Below are 22,985 nucleotides of genomic sequence, written 5' to 3'. Positions count from 1 at the left end.
TTTGTAGATATCACAGTGGAAGAAAAGGCCTTCACCAGGGTCCACTGGTGAATATTTCAAAACTGTAATAAGTCTTACAAGCACTCCACTGGTCTATTGATACAAAGACGTTGGCCAATGAATTTAACAGCATAATTTGACACCAAATGCGTATAATGTTTTAAATTATAATCACTGTAATAAAAGTAGCATGACATGATGATAAGTAGGGTTATGCACGCCATTCTTTACAACTTGGTGTACCACCATAATGGAGCATAATTCCCCAAATGAGGTGCAGCATACAGTAGATTCTTCCTATTGAGTACTGCCAGTGCTGTCACTTACCACTGCACTCATACAGTTGTTCTCAATGTCATCGTATCTTAAACTCACCACAGGCTCTCAAGGGAACCCTGGGCTTTCCGCTCATTCGCTTTGAGGACGCTGTGATCAACATGTACCCCTTCACCAGGGTTCACCCCTACGAGACCCAGGAGATCATCATTAATGACATCTTCAAGCACTTCAGAGAGGTGAGAGGAGCATTCCCAATAGGGTTAGGGCTGGCCCATTATTTCAAACTTCTGCCACTATTAACTCTTTCTCAGCCACGGGGAGCCACTTATATTAAAACCGGATTAAACCGTACTTCATCTGTACTCAAATTAGCCGACCGGAATTTTCCGTACTAGGTCATTAAAAACAAAATAAATGATAATGATAAAAAAAAATGCGAAGCGCACAGGGGAGAAGACGACTCGGCCAAAATCCCCACTATATGCCAATGCGGATCGAGACAATTGTTGCGAGTTTACGACAGGGGATCGAAAGAGAAAAAAAAAAAAAGAACGGTGCCATCCTAGAAGGACGGGGGGTGCGCTGATGCTTATAATCATAATATTATGTCTCAGATCATAATACAATAATAGAAATTTCCGGCTAGTCCACAGACAAGCCATTCTGGCCAGGCTGGGAAAGTTTTAAGATTGATGGATGCTTATAACAAAATATATCTAGGGAAAATGGCAGATCTACAAGCTCACAACGTGTCGTGATGCGCCAGGTTGTGAGCTTGTAGCTATTTTTAAGATATTTGCACAGCAACATTGTACAAGTATGATATAGGTCTTAACTGGTTAATCGGTCTAATCGAAAAATGTATACTGTACATGAGCCAGATTAGCCCTACTGACAGACCACTCCACTAGCAGTCATGCTTTAATTAAATTAATAATCTATGGCTGTGGCCTCCCAATAGGAGCTGATTAGCCAGGCGGCTCAGATCCTGGGTTCGGTCGACTTCCTGGGAAACCCCATGGGGCTCCTCAATGATGTCACAGAGGGCATGTCCGAGCTCATCAAGTACGGAAACGTGGGCGGCCTCATCCGCAACGTCACCCATGGCGTGTCCAACTCCGCTGCCAAGGTATGCCACGTTTTTTAAACTCATAGCTTTGATTCCCTTTACCTCTTCTCTACTTTTTTCTGCTTTGTAGTTTTATTTTTTTCTTTGTCCTATAGGTGCAGTTTTGTGTTTAGCGAACTACTTTTGCTCCTTGAGATTGTGGTTCGAGAGGTTGAACTTGAAACATTCACTATTATGTGTACATGGCATCCATGGATCCTTACAAAGTCTTAAAAAGTATATTCATTTATAAATGGTGCATTTATATAGCGCCTTGGCGCTTTACATTGTGCATTCATTCCCCCATTCACACACACACATTCATACACCGATGGCGGAGGAAACCATGCAAGATTGCTTGAGCAATTAGGGGTTCAGCGTCTTGCTCAAGGACACTTCAACACTAACTCTGGGTTAGCCTGGGATCGAACTGGGAGCCTTCCGGTTCCCAAGCGGCTGCTCTATCTCCTGAGACACTGCCACCTCCAGTGTGAAGATGTAGGCTTTAGAAAGACTTAAAGGTCTTAAGTTAATGCTTCAATGGTCTTTAAGTAGCAATCACTCTGCTGTTGTGGAGGATCATTGTAGTGAGGACATCATTGAGCAATTAGCGATCATCGTTCTATCCACGACATAACAAATGAAAGCAAGAGACAAAGCACCGTCTACATAAAAACAAATGCCTGGTATTTCTCAGTACTCGGTTTACTCGTCGCCTCCACCACCATTGCACAAGACATAAATCTGAGCACGATTTTGACAAGACATGCCTATTATTATCAACCAGGATAGCTACACTAGGTTATGTTGTGGCACGAATGCCTTGTCATTCCCTCTTCTCTTTTCGTCAGTTCGCTGGCACCTTGTCGGACGGACTGGGCAAGACCATGGACAACCGACACCAGAGTGAACGCGAGTACATCCGATACCATGGAGCCACCAGCGGAGAGCATCTGGTGGCAGGGATCCATGGACTGGCTCACGGTAGGACCATTAACTGTGCAGAACATGTTCTATAACAACAACACACAGTCCGTTACTGTTATTATCAGTGTTGATGTAACTCTGCTATTGTACACTAGTCACACAACTGTCAGTTGTTCAAAGAGTTTAGATACAAATACGGTCAGAAAGCACAAGACTGAACATCTTTTTTTTTATTTTTATATCCTTTATCTGATAAAAAACGTTATGCACAGCCCCCTTGGACGCAGAGTCCGATATACTATGGTGTCACTAGGCAATAACAGCTGCAATACAAGCTCAAAACCCACTCAAAAAACAAACTGATTGAAAATGTTTGAACCAAAATAGGGACACCACATTGAAAGACAAGTGCTTAAACAAAAGGCTGTGTGTTATTTTCTTCAGGTATCATTGGTGGCATGACCAGCATCATCACCTCCACTGTGGAAGGGGTGAAGACCGAAGGTGGTGTCAGCGGCTTCTTTTCAGGCCTGGGCAAAGGCCTGGTTGGCACAGTGACCAAACCAGTGGCCGGTGCACTGGACTTTGCCTCGGAGACAGCGCAGACGGTCAGGGACATGGCCAGCCTCAGCAACCACAGGTGGATCCTTTTCTCATCATAACGTCATCATAGACATGCTGAATATGTCGTTATCAGGCAAAAACCTTGTGTTTCCATAATTCATCTCTTTATGTTTTTTCCTACATTAATGTCCTATTTTGTCATAAAAGAGTGTCATGCAAAAGTACTGAAAATAGCCAAAAATCTACAAGTTCTGCTGTTTTGATATTTTAAAAAATATCGAAAGAGAAAGTGGTAAAGTGTGTCTGGGTTTTATCGATATTGAACCAATGAAAAGTAAATACAAGAGCTTGTGACTAATAATAACTACTGTACATCGGATCCATTCATCATCACAGGTAATTCTTTCCATTTCTCTGTGTGTGTATGCGTCCATCCTGACTAGCAAAGAAATGCATCTATTCTTAAGTTTGCAGGAGTGGTTCGCTTTGAACAAAATGCCTCAAATCATGAAGGCAGCGTCCGATTGCAGAAAGTTGACACATGGCTGTTGCATTGCATTGCATTACAAGCGTCTGTCTGTGATCTCCCTGCAGGCTGAGTGTGCAGAGGGTCAGGAAGCCTCGGTGCTGCAAGGGGCCCCAGGGCCTCCTGCCTCGCTTCTCCCCTACGCAGGCCGATGGGCAGGAGCAACTGTTCCGGCTCACTGACAACATCCACTCTGAGTTGTAAGTCTCTCTGATTTCACCCTTTATTTATTTATTTAGAAAGCTGAGATGGAGACAGTCGAGAGACGGGAGGGGAGGAAGGTGCTGCTGGCAGCATTCAATACTAGGCCAGTTAATGGTTAATTTATACTTTGATGACTCAGCAGAAATAACTTTTCAACTGAAAAGGACATGTTTTTTGTTTTTGTTTTTTCAGTTGAAAATCAGTTATAAATTAGGATACCAACGCAAGAGTGTTAGTTATCCTTTACTTACTGGGTGCCCGAACCACCACAATTGACTCCTTTCTATGCACAGCTCTGCTCCAAGTCTCTCACAGATGACATGGCTTCTCACCCAAAGCCTAATGTATGCTCTGTTGTATGAATCAGGCTTAAGGGAGATGACAGCCTCTGAGAAAACCTTAATTTCATGACGATACTATAGGTTAAGAGTAGGAATGAAGATTGACCGGTAGATCGAGAGCTTTGACTTAACTTGAAAGCTCTGTTTTTTAATATAGATGCAAATTCCACTCCTGCTGATTAGAATTCTCAACGGGCCTGAAAATAAAGGCTCGCCCCTAACTGGGCCTAACTGGGCCCTAACAATTATCATCATTTTAGGCCCGAAAACCCGAGAGAAGAATAAAAAGGTTGGAGTCGCTCCAACATGGAGCTCGGCTAACGCTCTAAGGCAGAATTACCATACAAAAGTTATGTTTGTGACGTCATCCCAATAACCAGGTCGCTAATAGGCTATACTTTTGTATCCGTCACCGATTATCCTTGGTTCATTGGTTTGTAAGGCTTCAGTGCCGAGGTGCATACAGACAGACAGGGATATGCGCCTGTTCTCTGTTGCCTAAGTGATGGAGTCCGAGGCTCCGCCCGGCTTGGCCCAATCAATTCGCATTTATTTTAGGCTCTGCCCTACCTGACAACGTGGGGCCGGGTAGGGTTGGGTTCGGGCAGAATTTGGGAACTCTGCTGCTGATCTCCCGCTCTGTCCTACCCTCACTCATGAACAAGACACGAAGATACCCATTTTTATTCTCTTTTATTATATCCTGAAAAAGGATAGCATGGTGATAACAATAGTTTTTTAGCACATTTCTTCTTTGATTATTGTTGATTGGTGTTCTTGTACTTTTTAAGTCGCTCTGGCTAAGAGCATCTACTAAATCAGTGGTCAATTCGTTAATTTGTGGTCAGTCGGCTAAGACAAAAACCGTTATGTTCCTTTTTAATAAAAGAGCTAGAGTGAGATCAACTTCTAGCAGAACTGCAGCAAAAGGATACATTTCTGACGACCCTCCTCCCTCCCCTATGCCAGTTTCATTGCAGTGGAGCCCATCGACACCTACTGCGTGCTCATCTCCTCCAAGGTGGTGTACTTTCTGAAACCTGGCGAGTATGTGGACCGCGAAGCAATCTTCCTGGAGGTCAAGTACGACGACCTCTACCACTGCCTGGTCTCTAAGGACCACGGGAAGGTCTATGTTCAGCTCACCAAGAAGGCAGAGAGCACCAGCAGCGGTGTGGCTATGCCTGGCCCATCGCACCAGAAACCCATGGTGAGACACCTCATGCCTTACATATCGTAGTTGTCAGGCAGAAACCTCGTATCTCCAAGTTTCAAATTTGTACGTTCTTTCGCAAAGCAAAGCCCTGCTTCATCAGACAAGGCTGTCGCACAAAAGTAGTGAAAACAGCCGATCTACAAGCACACAAAGCCTCGCGGTGCGAGGCGTTGTGTGCTTGTAGATCGTCTGTTTTCACTAGTTTAAATCATTTTTAAAATGATAAATGCAAACCGAACGGTTTTGGACATACAAGGTTTTCACCCGACAACGATGATATACTTGATTGTGCATAGTAGTGTCACGCAGTGGTGGACAGCAGTGTTGCATTGGTCGTGTCAAGCGCGTACACGCCAATCCTGAATCTTTTTCAGCACGCGCACGGACATGCATTGAAGTAAAACAACACCCAAGTTCACACTTCGACCGTACGCATATTAATAGACCTGTTAACTCATGTAGATTGTAGAGTAGTTGTTAAAGTGATCCCTGACTAATACGACAAATATGCCTTAATACATTATAATTGTCCTCTATAATTACAATCTAAAATTAAAAACACCTTAAATATTTTATTTCTTCTAGAAATAGCTAATCTTTCACTCAATAGGGGAAATGCTTGTCGCAAGTTGATGATGTCATAAATGTAATTTGTGATCTATCCCTATGGAATTTATGGAATGCATGTGCAAATAAAAACAAACGTAATACTTCCTATGGTTAATATGAGCATCAAATCAATATTTCAAATGTGTTTGTGGTTTATTTTGCACATGCATGCCATAAATTAGACCACGCATAACATTTATGACATCATCAACTTGCGACAGGCATTTCCCCTATTGACTGAAAGATTAGCTATTTCTAGAAGAAATAAAATATTTGAGATGTTTTTAATTTTACATTGTAGTTATAGAGGACAATTATAATGTATTAAGGCATATTTGTCGTATTAGTCAGGGATCACTTTAAGTGACGTGCGTGTGACATTTATATATAAAGTATAATATATAACTTCTCTAGCTTCTCAAACTTGGCCCTTTCTCGGACAGAGAGAGCTGTATTAGAGGTTGCTCGTTTGCATATCGAAGGCCAAAACGCAAAACCTCCTATCTGAAAATGTCACTTTGTTGGGAAAATGAAAAAGAAAATGTGTGTTCAACATTAAAACCTATCTACTATTTCCAGTCACATGACATTTTTGGCAAAATGAGGGGCAGAACGATCTTGCAGACAGACTGACCATGTGCAGCATAGCCTGTTGTCCTCATTTCAAGTGAAATCCAAAAATCATGTAATTTGCAGATAGGAGGTTTTGCGTTCTAAAAAGGTAACGCCCAAATACAGCGAGAGGGCAATGTGTTTCTGCAGGTAAACACCACCACACTACTCCAGTGGGTACAACAAAATGGCTATATATTTTTGGGATACTTAAAAGGGAGACACCCCACAGGACTTTGGCTTTCCCAGTCTTCCCTCACACTGATCACACTGTTCTCTTCATAGGTTCATGTGAAGAGCGAGAGTCTCGCCATCAAAATCTCTCAAGAAGTAAACTACGCCAAGAGCCTTTACTACGAACAGCAGCTCATGCTGCCGCCCAACGACAATGAAGACTGCTTACTGCTGGAGTCCTAGCTCAGTGACAAAACCACAGAGTTCTCCCATCAATTTGCCGGAGAAGTACTTTGTATCGGTTTGATTGTGGAGGGGGTTGAACTTTTAAGATTATACGTTGGTGTCAGTTGAGCAGGATTGTCTATTTCAGTGGTTCTCAGCTTTTTTTCATTCAAGGACCCCCCCCCCCCCCCCCCCCTCCATTTGGAACTCCCTCAAGGAACTCTGAGGGTCTCAGGAGGGGAACTCTGAGGGTTCCACTTTGAGAACCACTGCCCTATTTCATTGTGAAGAAATGACACACATTCAGTCTGAGAGTTATGGGACTTGAACTTTATCCCTAGACTGCTTACTGGAGTCGTAGCTCAGTGACAAAACCACAGAGGTCTCCTATAATCTTGTGTGGCAGGACGTCCCGAGTCAATACCAATTCCCACCCTAAGGATAATCTCGCCCCAATAGGAGGGTGTTAAATTCTCTTACCAATCTCATCTGTTAACCAGATAACATTGAGTGTGTATTTACTTACTTACCCACTAGGGAAGGGAATAGGTGTTTTTGATGCAGATGCAAGTTTGTTTGTGTGAAGAATCCAACTGCATCACATCCGTACGCCCCATGCACTTGGTTTAGTAAAGATAGTTCTAGAGAGCATTTTCACAAAGCACATACTTCATGAAGGTGACATGAAGAGTATATGCAAATCGTAAGTGTTTTCATCCACTCTGTATATTTAGGAACACTAAGTACGTTTACACTGGTTCTTATTTTATATAACAGTGTTTATAAATATAGTGATTACTGCTGATGTGCAAGTCGGCAAATGTATACATCATAGGAGTGTTATATATGTGGTGTGAATATGCATAAATGTACATATAGCTACATGTCGATGCTGTACAACAAGTGTACATAACACATTTGAGGAGTGAAAATGAATGATCTCAAACTGGTGTGATATGAAATGCTGTACAAATTGCCTTTAAGACTTTATTTTGTGTAATAAGGAGATTTGTTTTGTTTTTTTCCTGGTTGAAAGTGAGGAATTAATTGCACTGACAAAAAGGTAGGACATGATGCGAGCCCACACACCTCACAGTGAAACTATTGCAGTCGCTCACTGTCTCTATCGCCTTTTACAATCTTGCACCTGGTCCTGGGTGAATCAAAACTTTATTTAAATGAATGGCTCCCTTTTATATTGGTGTCCTTTTTAACCAGTGTTCCCCCACCCCCAGCGTGGCACTGTAGGGTGATAGGAGCGGGAACCCTAGCGTCCCTATTCTGAAAAATCGCTCACAACATGTTGCAACGCAACACGTTGTGAGCTTGTAGATCAGGCTATTTTATGCAGCGATTTGGTGTAGAGGGAAATACTAGTGGACCTAGTATAGAGCCCTGAGGGACCCTGGTCCGCTAATGTTTAAACGGAACCTGGCAAACCATTGTATGTGACACCCGTTTTGGAGGGAGGGGGGGGAGTTGAACTTTTAAGACTATACATCGGTGTCAGTTGAGCAGGGCTTGCTCAGCCAAATGCACTATGGATTGTCTATTTCAGTGGTTCTCAACCTTTTTAAGTTAAGGACCCCCCCCCCCCCCCCCCCCCCATAACTCTGAAAGTGTACAAATGGGACCAAACTGACCCTTATGGGTCTGTTTTGTCCCATTTGTACACTCAAGAGTTACAGACCTGTAAGGGTCAAGTTGGGACTCCCTCAAGGAACTCTGAGGGTCCCTGGACCCCATTTGAGGACCACTGCCCTATTTCATTGTGAAGAAATGACATGCATTCTCTTGCGTGAGAGTTATGGGACTTGAACTTTGTCCCTAAAGAAAGTTAAACTAACACTGCTTAAAATAAAGCACCACATCTGATATATAATACTGAGTGTTTGTGGTACATTTAAATTCCAATTTAAAAAGCTGTAAATGCAGATATAGTATAGCTAATGACAGCATTAAAAGCAATGTTCATACAGTTTCATACCTATAGCTCACCTTCAGGCAGTGGTGGACAGAAACTACCTAAGTACATTTCATTTGTAGCTACTTCGGTAAAACCTTTTTGAGTTTGACTATGATTGCCTTGTTTTTCATGGCAAATCGTTGAATTAATTACTAGAAATGTGCACTCTGTGGAGTGCAGATCTGACATTATGAATTCAAGGAGGTGGGGTCAAAATACATTCACAGTTTGTGAATTATTCTGCCATTTACTTCCTCATCCTACTGGCAGCATGCACAAAGAAATGACAAACAATACCAAGGCCCAAAGGAAACGCTGAACAAGGATGCTGATGGATAGTATACAGTCCCATTGTTCTATATTCTATCTATGCATTACATGAATAATATATGTGTCTGCCTGTCTGTGGTTTATACCCAAATATGGACATGAACTAACTGACATCACCACCGGCACCATAAAAACTTGCGCTGGATAGGTTCTCATTGCGGTTTGCAGTGTTCTCCTTTAGATGAAATTTGTAATTTTGACTGTTGTTTCCTGCAATGAGCAAAACTGCAACGGCCGAGGTGCAGCTCGGCAGTCCAGCTGACGGCTTATCTCACCAAGACACCAGTTTGACAAACGTCGATGACCATGTTATGCCATTTCTTGGGGGATTTTCGAGTTACCAGAAATGGCTAATTGTCCTGACCTTGTTTCCAGTTGTATTTATTGGGTTCATCCGACATTCAAATCACTTTCATCTTGCCCATCCAAGCATAGAATGTACTAACCGCCCTAACGGCACTAGTTATGGCCTCGCGGCGTCTGTCTCCGCCTTCCAAGGTTCTGAACCAAGCAAGGCCAACGATCAATGTACGGGTTGTATCGAATGGAAGTTTGAGATGGATAATGGACTTGTGGAGAATGTGATTACCAAGTGGCATCTGGTATGTGACATGGCACAGCATGTCCCCTATGCAAGACTATGCTTAACAATGGGATGCATCTGTGGATACGTGGTGTTTGGCATGCTCGCTGACTGGTATGGCCGTATCCCGGTGCTGATAGTCTCTGTGCTGTTAATTTTGTTATTCGGTCTGACCATGTCCCTCTCTGTAAACTTTGCCATGTTCACCACCTTGCGGTTCTTAGAGGGCTTCTCCTTGGCTGGGATCAAACTTTGCCTCTATCTTCTCAGAATTGAGTTCTGTCTTCCAGAATGGCGTTTCACCGCGACCATGATGAACAACTTTGTGATTTTGGGCGGGCAGCTGATGCTGCCAGTAGTGGCATACTTATTTCATCACTGGCAGGTCCTCCAGGCTGTCATCGTTTGCCCATTGGTTTTAGTAATCTCTTACCTATGGATCTTCCCTGAGTCACTACGGTGGCTGTTGGCCACGCAGCAGTACTCCAAGGCCAACAAGTGGATCATGAAACACATCGCAGAGAAGAATCAGACCAACATAGAGCTAGAGTCAGATCAACTTCTTGCAGAACTGCAGAGGGTTCTTCAAAAGAAACCCAAAAAGACCTGGGTATTGAAAATCATAGGGACGAATAACCTGTGGAAGAACATTGTTGTGCTCTGCATCAACTCACTGACAGGCTATGGGATCCACCATAGCTTGACTATGGCCGTGGAAACCCAGATATACAGTAAGTTCTATGCCAATTATTACATCATGGTTGCCATTGCCTTGATGTCCTCCATGGCGATGTGTGTCACAGTGAACATGATGGGCCGGCGCTGGAGCCTGCTCATGTTCATGGTCATTACCATGCTGGCATCGCTGCTGCAGCTGGGCATCGTCGACTTGCTGGGGAAAAAGACAGACATCGTGCTGGATACAGTCAACTTTGCCTTCTCCTTCATCGGCATGGTCTCCTCCTATGCAGTCACCAACCTGAGCATATTCTACTGTGCTGAGATCACACCTACTGTCATCCGGGGTGGCGGTCTGGGTCTAGTCCTGGCCTGTGCCAACTTTGGCATAGTGACGGACTACATCATGGAGCTCCACCAACAGAAGGGCTTCTTCCTCCATCACGTCCTCTTCCTGTGCTGTACCATGATCTGCTTCATCCTCATTCTGATGCTTCCAGAGACCCGCTACCAGTCCCTTCCAGAGACCCTGGTGGATGGGGACAGCTACACTCGCTACACCCGTCACACCCGCCGCTCCCGCAGGAAGCCCAAGCCATCCCCTCATCCCCCCGTTAGTGAATCTTCGAGCCCGTAGCAATCTCGGATGTCGTTCTGCCAATATCGGGCACAGCCCGCAGCTGATGGGGTAGGTAGGTTCTGCCAAGTCTTCTGGTCTGCACCGGGGGACATTGGTAGTAGGTGGGACATTGTCTGCATATGATATTGAATTACAATTATATTCGTTTTTCAGATTCAATAAAACTGTTAATTTTAGGGATGTAACAATACCAAAAACTCACTACTATAATAAGTCCATGATGTGGTATTTATCACAATACCTTTTTTTTAAAGGCAAATGGTGACTTGCTATTACAAGTTTTTTATTAATACTATTTACTTGTGCCAACAGAGCACCGCAAGTACTACTTTCGGTGCTGTCAGAGTGCAGTCTATTTTTTTTATTATAATCAATCAGCTGATAGTAGAAGCCATTTGGACCATCACCATCCAGATAATGCTTATGCATACATTCAAAGTTTTTCCTATTAACTTAAATTGCTTATGCTTTCCATTACTTAAGCATATGCAAAAACATTACATGAATTGTATTTGGTAATGATGAATGATTGAACAATGTATGTCTAAGGTAGCTTCTGGGTTTGAGAGGACACTGTCCCCCCCCCCCCCCCCCCCCCCCCCCCACAGTCATAGACCATGCCCGAACCTCACAGTTAGGCCCAATTCATACTCACAGGACTGTGTCGCACGTTGAAAATGGCCAAGACAGCCAGACAGCTTGTCCGCTGTTTTTGCCGTACAACAGAGCATAACTTAGGTTGCTCTGCCTGCTGAATTAGGTCACATATTCTTTCGGTCTCGCTGTGTTTTCATCTGTTTGTTTACTTTTAATTGTACCACCTTGCTTTTACCATTTTATTGTGATTCATGTTTTACACTTTAGTCCTGCTTTAATGGATTTGGAATTATTATGGTTTAATTTGTTTCAGCACATGCCTTGAATAGTCGCTTTAATTGGGGTCAGCCACCTGTTGGGTGGCTGTACTGTAAATAAAGATGGCTTGGTCCCTGTATCCCCTGCCATGGCAGGTCCTTGAGAGATGGACTGGGACAGAAATTCGGCCCCTGTACATTTTGGCCCATTCCTTCTCATCCACCTTCTGAAAAAGGCGATTGCTTCCAGCCAACAGATGACATTGTTGACCCCACTCTATTGGTGGGTGGGCAGGTAACTTCATAACGAAACTCGTGCATTGATCTGATGCGTCTGTGTGTTTCCCATATAGGCCCATGATATCATTACTATGACATCATAGTGCCAACATCCTAGACTCTGGGGTATCCAAACCTTTTTCAAAGGGGACCATAGTTGAAAATATTTAAATACCTGAGGGCCGACTGCATCTCCGATTGGTCATTCACTTGACATCACAACATCTATTATAACTAGAAATACTGTTCCTACAAAACAGTGTGGGCTTGCTCGTGACTATATTCTGCAGCGTGCTAACTGTCATGTGAAGCTCAACCAATACTCCAGCTAACACCACTCCCAGATTTTCTACACCTCAATTGCACCTCATTGGCTATGGGCCCTGCCTTTGTACTGTCTGCGACGGAACTCACTATATAAATAACTGCCTTTATACTGTCTGCGACGGAACTCACTATATATAAATAATGAAAATAACAGTGTTCTCGCCTTTCAGGCGAGCCCACAATAATGAGGATAACATAGTGTTCTCGCCTTTCAGGCGAGCCCACAACAATAACTAAAATAAAAACTCTTAATCAAATAAATTGTTCTTCATTTCTTATGTTTGCCAACGTGACTATATTCTGCAGTGTGCTAACTGTCATGTGAAGCTCAACCAACACTCCAATACTCATTGGCTAGTGGCTCTGCCTTTCTACTGTCTGCGGCACAAATTGCCAACTGTCTGCGGCGGAAATATGTGGCAGAACTCACTCTATAAATAATGAGGATAACATAGTGTTCTCGCCTTCGGCGAGCCCACAAATAGTAAGACTTGCACAAATGTAAATGTGAAGCTTTTGGTTGTGCTCAGCTACACACACTGTTGTCATACATGACATCACATACAGTATAATACCAGTAAGACTCCCTAATCGGGAGATAAGCGACCGTTGGTCGCTTATCTCCACAAATAGGCCAAAAGTTTGTTTTACCAATTATTACACTCTATGTGAACATTTACATCAACAAATCCCAAGTACTATGCAGAACGACCCATTTCAGGTTTTTAATGTACAACAATATTTAGAAAATAGATCTACAAGCTCACAATGCTACGCATTGTCCTCGTCCCTTATATTCCCATAGGTTATATGGAGATCTCAGTGTTTGTCAGTCCTTGTTCATGTATGCCCATATATGGACATCTCTATATCTACTGTAACAGTCCTTGTCCCTTTATGCCCATAGATGGAGATCTCTTAACTGTAAGTCCTTGTCCCTTTTATGCCCATATATGGATATTCCTGATGTCATCAGTATATGAACATATATGGGCTTTCTGATATGCCCATATATGGAGATCTCTTAACTGTAAGCCCTTGTCCCTTTTATGCCCATATATGGATATCCCTGATGTCATCCGTATATGCCCATATATGGGCTTTCTAATATGCCCATATATGGAGATCTCTGTATCTCCATATATGGGTATAAAAGGATACTTCAGGTCTGACATCAGGTTTGTTTATATTGGGTTGCTAGGTTTGACATCACAAACTCCATGGGCCATCTGACCTAGAAATCTATATTTGGGCATAGATGACTCATCGTGACCTCATCATGATTTCAATCGCTATAAAAGGACTCTCAGTGACATACACTCTCCACAGATAAAGCAGTCAACCAGCCTACCAGTCAACCCATTCTTTGATTACTTTGTACAACTAGATTAACTTTTCAATGGCATCCCCACTGGAATTGACCGAAATGTACGACAGACAATGCCGGTCTTATATAGGGGTCTTTTGTGTACGGTGTGATGTCATACTGATGTCAGCAGTGTGATGTCATACTGATGCGGAGATATGAGCAGGGCAAAGGTGTGACGTGTGACTCAGGGACGGACGGCCGGTGGAGGTTTTGATACTAAACTGCGACCTTACGGTCGCAATAAATGGTAAGACCTAATTCATTTCCCAGCGGATTCCTCGTAGCTCGCGTCAGTGCAACCACACTTGCTATATAGGCAACACACTTGTTTTCGGTCTGAGAATTTGAAGTGAACCTACTTTTTGAAGCGGTGAAAGCCGCTTCCAAGGAGTGGCTTTGTCTGTCCCGTACATGTTTTTTTGAAGCGGTGAAAGCCGCTTCCAAGGAGTGGCTTTGTCCCGTACATGTTTTTTTGAGGATTCCCATAGATTCTCAAGGAGTGGCTTTGTCTGTCCCGTACATGTCCCGTGCATGCAGAATTGAGGATTGGACAAAATCATTCATTCATTCAGAATTCATAAAAATATAGAACTAAAGCACATAGAAAGTATAGATCTAGAACACAGAATGTATAGATCTAGAACACAGATTTCATAGCTCTAGAACACAGAATAAAAATTCACCGCTTCACTTCGAACCAAGGTTTGATTTTTGAGGATTCCCATAGATTCCCAAGGAGTGGCTTTGTCTGTCCCGTACATGTCCCGTGCATGCAGAATTGAGGATTGGTCAAGCTTCACATGACAATTTGGCCCTCCAGACAAAATCATTCAGAATTCATAAAAATATAATAGAAAGTATAGATCTAGAACACAGAATGTATAGATCTAGAACACAGATTTCATAGCTCTAGAACACAGAATAAAAATTCACCGCTTCACTTCGAACCGAGGTTTGATTTTTTTGGACAATATAATATCCAATCAGACAGGATTGGTCAATCTTCACTTGACATCACATTATCCAATCTGAGTTCCCAGAGGTTCTTTTTTTTCGCCACTAGGGGGTTACACATTATCTAATACTAATATAAACCTGTTAGGTAACCACACTAAATATAAAACTAGAACTGCACTCTGTTGAGCACGCCATGAGGTGCGCACCGCTCACTACCTGCATCACCACTGGCATCACCAGGAATACTGGTCCCACATTGGCTGTAGTGTTAATGATGATGTTGCCAGAAATGCTGGTCTCTGATTGGTCTATGGGCTAAACACACACAGCTGGCTACCTTCCTTACCCCGAACGCAGTACTTGCGCGCTCTGCTGGCGTGAGTAATAAGAACAAGAATAACAACAATATGCTATGCCGTAGGCTACTATCATACTATGCTTAAAAAAGGCATGCTATGGCTTAAAAAATCATATATAATGCTACCTTGTTTTAAAAAAATAAAGTGGGTAAATAGTCAAGGAAACGTTTTATTTTGAAACATTTGACCAGAAGTGTTTCGGTTTCTGGGTGACTTGACACATCAGCAGGCGCTCAGTGCGCAAAGGTGAGCTAGCTTTATGAAGAGAGAGAGAACAGACACAGATGACACACCGGACCGAACCCCCAGTGAGGTGGACCATCTGAACACACACTGGACCGCCGAACCCAACCGAACCGGGCCATGCGCGTCTCTGTCGCAGTGGCAGCAGCGAGAGTATGAAACTGACGTGAGTTTTGGGCGTTTTTTTCTTTTTACATTCAACATGTAGCATCCAACTTGTCCTCGTTCAAATTACCCTGTGTGCATTATTTTGCGTTTAGCTCAACTGCCGCCGAACATCTGTATCGGAGACCGGAGACGGATGACCTATTGAAACGATTGCTGTATGCTATAATAAAGCAAGCACTGTGTGTTTGTTTGTGTACGTAAAGAGCAGCTAATTCATTCTTCATAGGCCTGTACTGTACCTGCACCACACATTCTGCAATGCTGATGTCATTAAAAATGTCACAGCAGCTAGCTGGTACATTTGAATTTTTTGTTCGTAACTGCGATACCTGGGCTGGCAGCCCGCAGATCGTTGTAATAACAGCTCAATTACTGATATCCATAAGCTACTGTAGGCTACTTATAATATTGACGATTCGTAGATTTCTAGTATATAACAGGAAGTTGGCTGGTATTGGGAAATGGTTTATTCAGGACATGTTTAGGCATGCCCTTAACATTAAATACTACATTGCGGCTTATATTTGTGGTACATTTGAAATGATGAAACATGTCATTTCACGTTAATGTGATGATGTTTGAGAGTAGCAATAAAGGCCATCAAGAGCATAGGCTATTTAATGTTTTATATAAGACACAAATTTGAATTCTGTTATTCTATATTGAGCTACACTGATTTACAGTAGCCTATATGCATTCTCAATGTATTGGTTTCGACATGAATGTATACTTTTACTTCATAATCTTGTCCTCTCTGACATGCTATTTAATATAAAATTAATTATTGCCTATTTAGTGCATATTTTACATAGCATATTCTTTGTGCAATAAGTGTACCCAGGCCATTATTAGTATGACATGACCATAACTAGCTGAACATAACTCCATTCATATCATTTATATCCAGTGGCTCACACACTGTGTGCTCTCCCAGCCAGCTTTGTGTCTGCTGTCTGTCTAAATTAAGGCCTTTTACCTTTTTAAAGAAGAACAGATCAAGGTTAAAGGTTGTCTTTATTTCTCTTCTCTTCTCAAAGCTGCAGACAACACATAAGACAATACATTAAAAAAAAGACAGTGTAGCCTATATGAAGTTGAGGTAGTCCCAGTCATTCACCACACATCACAGACACATCACATACTCATGGCCTTTCAGGCTTACCTCCCAGGCCATACACATCATGCAATAACACAGTACAAAATACTTTAAAATAATATTTAATGTCACACGTCACATTAAAGCCTTTGATTAAAGCACTGCAGACTGTGGCTGCAACAGTTAATTGAGCCAACAGATTATAAAATAATAATTAGATCGATTTAAAAAAGCACAAATAACACATACTGCAGACCTTCTCAGCACTGATCAGTGATGTCATTACGTGCGCATCCCGCATCAAAAACTCATTCAAGTCGCCCAGGGGCTCATTCATGTCATGGTCCTGGGGTCCCGGGGATGCGCCTCCATTGGAGTCCATGTTCAAATAATTTACCGGGTTGCGGTAAAAGAAAAACATTTTAAAATTCCACAGACACCACCATTGTTCATGGGTGAAAGCATCCTACTTTACCCTACGTTAACACAAATAAAATCCAGGTAGAAAGTAAAGAGGCGATAGAAACGTCAATGTTTTGATTCCACCGACGTCCGACGCCATTTTGCGCGCCCGAATTCATTAGGGGCACATGTTTTAGTAGTTTTAATAGTTCTAAGTTCAAACATTAGCCTAATTGTAAAATAAATATAAGAAATAGGCAAACATTTTGAAAATAGCCGATCTACAAGCTCACAGCGCTCGAAAACATTGTATTGAGGACTCATAAAACTTTTCTGGGACCCATTTGAATGACCACCTGTGGGTCCCGGGACCCATTACATTGAAAACCTAGTAACACCACTGACTGATGATATGTCTTTTTTTTTACATTCCAGATCTCAGAAGGCCCAGTGCTGTGCTGATCTGAAAGTGTCCAGATCTACATATAGAAGACAGGAAGACAAACCAACAGGTTTCTTTCTTTCTCCTTCCCTTTAAAAGCCAGCTGTTTGAGATTTACTGCTTATATTAATCTAACTGATCAGTGCTATTCAGTTTAGCTGATGCCTGTGCCAATAGAGATCGCAACGTTTTATAAAGGCATTGTTAATCCATATGGTGCTGCTGTGTGTATAGCCCTGGGACAGAGCTACATTTTAGGATGTGACATTGCCATATAGCAGTGGTCCGGGGACCCCCGGGGGTCCTTGATGGGGAGCGGGTCCCCAGCTCAATGATTGATAATTAGGAAGGATATGGACCTGTAGATCTGTAGAAATGCCCCCCTACATGTCCATTTGGTTCCATTTCTACACTTAGAGTTAAATGGAAACGAATGATTTTAGACTGTAGATTCAGAAACTAATATCAAATGATGGGGGTCCGTGGCCTAGTGCTTATGGAACTGGGGGACCTTGAAATCTAAAAGGTTGAGAACCACTGACATTAGGGGTGGGCGATATGGAAAAATACAATATCACAATATTTTCCCAAGCTGTATCACGATACACGATTTTATCACAATTCTTTTTTATGGTTATTTTTCAAGTTACTTGACAAAAACAAGACTCTCTGGGTTCCTTTTGGGAGGTCTAAATTGAACTTTACAAGTATGTACTCTGACAGTATACAATTGAAACCAAATGGTCCATTTGGTTTCATTTGTATACTGTCAGAGTTAAGTGGAGACCTTCACATTTTAGTTTGAGAACTACTGATTTAGACCAAAATGCAGGTTTAAATTGAATTCTGCAATGATTCTCTGTATTAACGATTAAACAGGATTTTTAACAAGGCTCCCTCAATTGTATCACGATACCGGTATATACGATATCTCTGAAAAGGCATATCGTGGAGACATTGTATCGCCCCTAACTGACATACAGTATAAGTGGCAGGATGTTGTCTCCTGTGTCCAAGAGGTAGGTGGAGAAGCAAAGAGATGAGTGGACTGAAGGAGAGGAGACAAAACCCTGCCCCCGGCACCAACCATGAGAGGGTCACACTGGTTGTGGACGGCAGGCACTTTATAGTGGATCCTGCCACCTTCACCGCACATCCAGACACCATGCTGGGAAGGTACTTTTCGGGGAAACATACTGTAATCATTAACCAGGTTATTAATTGACCCTAATTCTCTCTGCCCCCCAGACGGCCAAAGGCTAGAGCAGGGGTCTTCAACAGGGAGTCCGGGACCCCTGGGGGTCCTCAGAGTTACTACAGGGGGTCCTCCAAATCTTTGTGTGATAGAAACCTTTTCTCCTTTTTTTTTTTAACCCTAGCGTCCATATTCTGAGATCTTAAGCCAAAAATAGCGTGCTGCGAGGCGTTGTGAGCTTGTAGATCGGCTGTTTTCGTCAAAGAGCTTTGGTGTAGAGGGGGAAAAGAGCAGACTAAGTACAGAGTGAAAGCTCAAGTTTATTAAGTATTGACGGTTCAGGTGGTTAAATATCTGGACACGCAAATTGACATGAATCCAAAATACACTGATGATTGTGCTGTCAAACAATGAAACTATATGGAATCTATGAAAAGGTTGTGGGAGTCCCTGCTTCATCTCTCTCTCAACTAAGGGGTCCTTGGCCTGAAAACGTTGAAGACCCCTGGGTTAGAGACCAAGTTTTGCCCCTGTCCGCCAGTGTGTCTGTCCGTGTGTCCATCTATGAACAGCTGATCCCCAGAACTGTTGGACAGATTGGCGTGCACACACAGTCGCACACTCCCTTGAGGCCAAGGAAGAACAGAACTTCTTCCCAATATTTTTCATATTTTTTTTACATAATTTGTCAAAGATTTGAGATGGTTTTCTCAGCATTATGTCCCACTCAATGTGCCAAAATAAAAGCGATTGTTGTTGCAGAATGTTTGGACCGGCCAGGCAGCACAACTTCACCAGGCCCAATGTGAAAGGAGAATACGAACTGGCTGAGGGCATCAGCGCCAACATCTTTCAGGTTATACTGGTGAGTCTCTACCCCTCTCTCTATCTCTCCAGTCCACTCTCTATCTATCTCTCCACTATCTCCCCTCTCCCTCTCCTCTCTCTCTCTACCAGAAGCTGGTATTTAATGGTCCTGCTCTCTTGTGTGTCAGAACTTCTACCAGACAGGTGTGATGAAGTGTCCAGACGGCATCTCGGTGGCGGAGCTCAGAGAGGCCTGTGATTACCTCTGTATCAACTTCAACGCCAGCACAGTCAAATGCCGCGACCTCAGTCAGTATTCTCAACATCACCTCTGTCTTCACTACAAGACCCGCTCTCAATTGCGACTGATATCTCTGAGATACAAAGTCACAATCAACAATGTTTAAAAAAAAAAAACACCTATCACCTATAATGTCTTAGATTTAGTTTTTACTAGGAATGTCATTCAAATATTGTTTTATTTTTAGACTATCTGTGGTTAGATTTGGTAAATAATCTACTTGTGATAAAGCTATGCACTCATGTCAAATGGTATTGAAAGATTTCGTTGCTGTCAGTCTTTCAACTTTCTTTTTTTTCTTTTTCTTTTTACTTTTTTGTAAATGAATGCCCTACTAATACTACCGCAAAAGTAGCGGAAATAGCCGATCTACAAGCTCACAGCGTTTGGCAATGCGACACATTGTGAGCTTCTAGATCTGCAATTCTCACTATGTTTTTTTTGTATTTTGAAAGTTAAAATGGAAGTGGTTACATCTTTCTGGGGATCCATGGATCCATTGCTACACAGATTCCTTTTTCCATTTCCTGAAAAGTAACCGGACAGCAACGATGTCACGTCTCCGTTCAATCTGGATGACTTAATGTTCCCCTGCTGCTCCAGGTGCCCTGCTCCACGAGCTGTCCAACGATGGCGCGCGGAGGCAGTTCGAAGGTTTCCTGGAGGAGCTGGTGATGCCGGCCATGGTGGCGTGTGCCCAGGGAGGCGAGAGAGAGTGTCACATCGTGGTGTTGGCTGAGGATGACATCGTTGACTGGGACGAGGAGCACCCTCCTCCCATAGGGGAGGAGTACTCCCAGAGTATGCACGTCACTCTGTCCACACCCCGTTCTGTGTTGTATCTAAATGTCTCCTAGGGCATTCACGAATAGTGATTTTTAGTATTCGGATTATTCGACCTCAAAGTATTCGAATATTCGACAGGACTGGCCAAACTGTCAAATATTAAGTAAGCAAGAGGCGAACATTGTGAAAATAGATGATTAAATTAACTTCTGAAATTGAAATTGTGTTTCTTTTCCAGTCCTGTACAGTTCCAAGCTGTATCGTTTTTTCAAGTACATCGAAAACAGAGACGTGGCCAAAGCCCTACTGAAGGAGAGAGGCCTCAAGAATATCAGGATAGGAATCGAAGGTGAGCGTTAGAACACCCCAGGAAACTGCTTTTCTTCAGAGGCAGTTTCATGTATCTATGAGCTGTGAGCTTGCAGATTGATTTTTTATAGAAAAAACGAAGGAAATTGTTTTAGTTAGTTTTATGAACACACAATACAGTTTCAGTTAGTTATATATCTTATTTTATTTCAGATAACTAAATTTTTTTTTTTTTTTCAGTTCTAGTTTTTGTTATTGCGACCGTAGGTGGCATTTATTATGAAAACCTGCAGCTCATGTGCGTCAGTCAGTCACGTTCCATACAGTATATGGCAGAACAGAATTAATTTGCAAGTGTGACTCGCGTCACGGCAACCACACTTGCAAATTAATTCTGTCATTGTCCCTTTTATGCCCATATATGGAGATCCCTGATGTCATCAATATTAAGCCCATATTATCGTTTCAGCGCGACTGGTGGTTTCATTACTTTTGGTTAATTACAATAACCTTGGTTCACTCGTCATGTTTTCAGGATATCCCACCTGTAAAGAGAAGGTGAAGCGCCGTCCTGGCGGTAGGTCAGAGGTCATCTACAACTACGTCCAGAGGCCCTTCATCCAGCTCTCCTGGGAGAAGGAGGAAGGGAAGAGCCGCCATGTGGACTTCCAGTGCGTCCGCAGCAAAAGCGTTCCGAACTTGGCGGCGACGAGTGAACCAGGGGGCGCCGCCTGGGTGGGCGCCGTCACCACGCCCCAGGTGGACGAGTTGGACAGGCTCAACGGCCCCGCCCTCCTCCCCCAGACCACAGCCAATGACAGTTGAGTCTCTTTGAGACCGCGACACTGTATTACCTCTCTTAATGTCCAGTCGAATGTGCTGCTACTCCTCGCTGTGATGTCCCAAGGACGGACCGATTCCAGTCAGACGGTGGGATGGATGGATCGTCTGCTGAACCATGTTGTGGGTGGTTCCCTGATTGAGAATGAGCGTTTTCCGAAAGGACTGTCGGCTGTTTTTGGTAGAAGGTTTTGCACATCCTCCTAAAATGAGGGCTTGTATCACAGAGGGGTGTCTTGAGGTTTTTACTCCCTCCGGTGAGACTGTCAGCGTTTCCAGAGGGCTATGTGTTAACGTGAAAACTGACACTTTCCTCATAGTTGAATGACAACCCATTGTTTTGACCAGTCCTAGTGTTGAATGTCAATCTCGTAAAGAGTGGCCGGAAAATATGTTCACCCCCTTTGACTTTTTGACGCATTTTTCGGGCTACAAAAGCACTTCAAAATCCATTTATTTGGGATTGGGATGTTATTTATGAAATCTACTCTATATACTGTCAAACTGGTATATAAAGATATGCACTTTATTTGAAGTATAAAAATCCCCTTGTGTGAAAACATAGTGTATACGGTTAGCACATTTTCTCCTATAATTTTACTAAATTGGACATAGAACAACCTAGTGACAGGATTAATATTCCTCACTGTGCTTCAGCATTCTGAAACACCATATGAAACACCTTAGTAACAAAAGTAACATTTAGGCTCTAGGGAGAGGGGTGACTTCTTTTACAAACTATTAATGGGATATATCCATATCTTATTGGAATTTTATACTTGATGCATCTTTCTGAACATCCATCCCATTCTGAAGACCAAGTCGTAGAGAGTAAAGGGGGTGAACCCTTTTTGTAGCCACTGTGCTGAGAAGAGCTTTTCTATACAGTTAATCTATGTGCGGAATATGCAACAAATGTTTTGATGTTCTGTTATGTCGTCTCTCGTCTATGCATTCAAAATATATCCAGTGCCACCTGTTGGCTACTGCTGTAGGCATGCAAACATCGTATTTAGGCCTATGAGTGAAAACCAGTGTACTGTACATTCCATGGAAACATGACAACTGTATTGGGTGGGGGGGCACATTTGTTGTCAGATCTTGTTTAATGCATTCTCAGCCTGTCCAACCTGTTGTGAGCCTTGGAAGAAATTAAAATGCATTGTACTGAGCTGTCATGTGCAATGTGTGATGTGACATTCTGGAGGCCCCGTATTAAGGCCCACGCTAACATAGGTCTTACTACTGTACATACTACACAGTATAACA

At 42.8% G+C, this 22,985-nt stretch overlaps 3 protein-coding genes across 4 annotated transcripts in view; all 3 read left to right on the top strand.

Annotated features, from left to right (window-relative positions):
• vps13d (vacuolar protein sorting 13 homolog D) overlaps positions 1 to 8,561 on the top strand; it is a 59,643-nt gene extending 51,082 nt beyond the window's left edge. For both annotated transcript variants that reach the window (XM_080733220.1, XM_080733219.1), the window contains exons 63-69: positions 381 to 515; positions 1,241 to 1,408; positions 2,239 to 2,371; positions 2,759 to 2,954; positions 3,473 to 3,604; positions 4,919 to 5,159; positions 6,672 to 8,561. In XM_080733220.1, the coding sequence (XP_080589346.1) occupies positions 381 to 515; positions 1,241 to 1,408; positions 2,239 to 2,371; positions 2,759 to 2,954; positions 3,473 to 3,604; positions 4,919 to 5,159; positions 6,672 to 6,803 (1,137 nt within the window). In that variant the 3' untranslated portion in view covers positions 6,804 to 8,561. The remainder of the gene's footprint in view (positions 1 to 380; positions 516 to 1,240; positions 1,409 to 2,238; positions 2,372 to 2,758; positions 2,955 to 3,472; positions 3,605 to 4,918; positions 5,160 to 6,671) is intronic.
• A 1,170-nt stretch (positions 8,562 to 9,731) lies between these two features.
• Positions 9,732 to 10,979, top strand: LOC308290876 (solute carrier family 22 member 23-like; the record flags this gene model as incomplete). The annotated part of the gene is made up of 1 exon (XM_080732790.1): positions 9,732 to 10,979. The coding sequence occupies one exon, from the start codon at positions 9,732 to 9,734 to the stop codon at positions 10,977 to 10,979; it is 1,248 nt and encodes a 415-aa protein (XP_080588916.1).
• A 4,412-nt stretch (positions 10,980 to 15,391) lies between these two features.
• Positions 15,392 to 22,852, top strand: LOC308291264 (BTB/POZ domain-containing protein KCTD20-like). The gene is made up of 8 exons (XM_080733246.1): positions 15,392 to 15,536; positions 17,472 to 17,548; positions 18,498 to 18,654; positions 19,436 to 19,538; positions 19,669 to 19,789; positions 20,385 to 20,582; positions 20,806 to 20,916; positions 21,412 to 22,852. Exons 1-8 carry the CDS (start codon positions 15,526 to 15,528, stop codon positions 21,699 to 21,701), a joined length of 1,068 nt encoding a protein of 355 aa, XP_080589372.1. The 5' UTR covers positions 15,392 to 15,525; the 3' UTR covers positions 21,702 to 22,852.
• Positions 22,853 to 22,985: the final 133 nt, after the last annotated feature.

This window comes from Nannobrachium achirus, assembly GCF_963921795.1.
Source record: "Nannobrachium achirus genome assembly, chromosome: 9".
Lineage (NCBI taxonomy): Eukaryota > Metazoa > Chordata > Actinopteri > Myctophiformes > Myctophidae > Nannobrachium > Nannobrachium achirus.
Note: the sequence above shows the minus strand (reverse complement) of the source record. Positions and strands in the feature narration are given on the sequence as shown.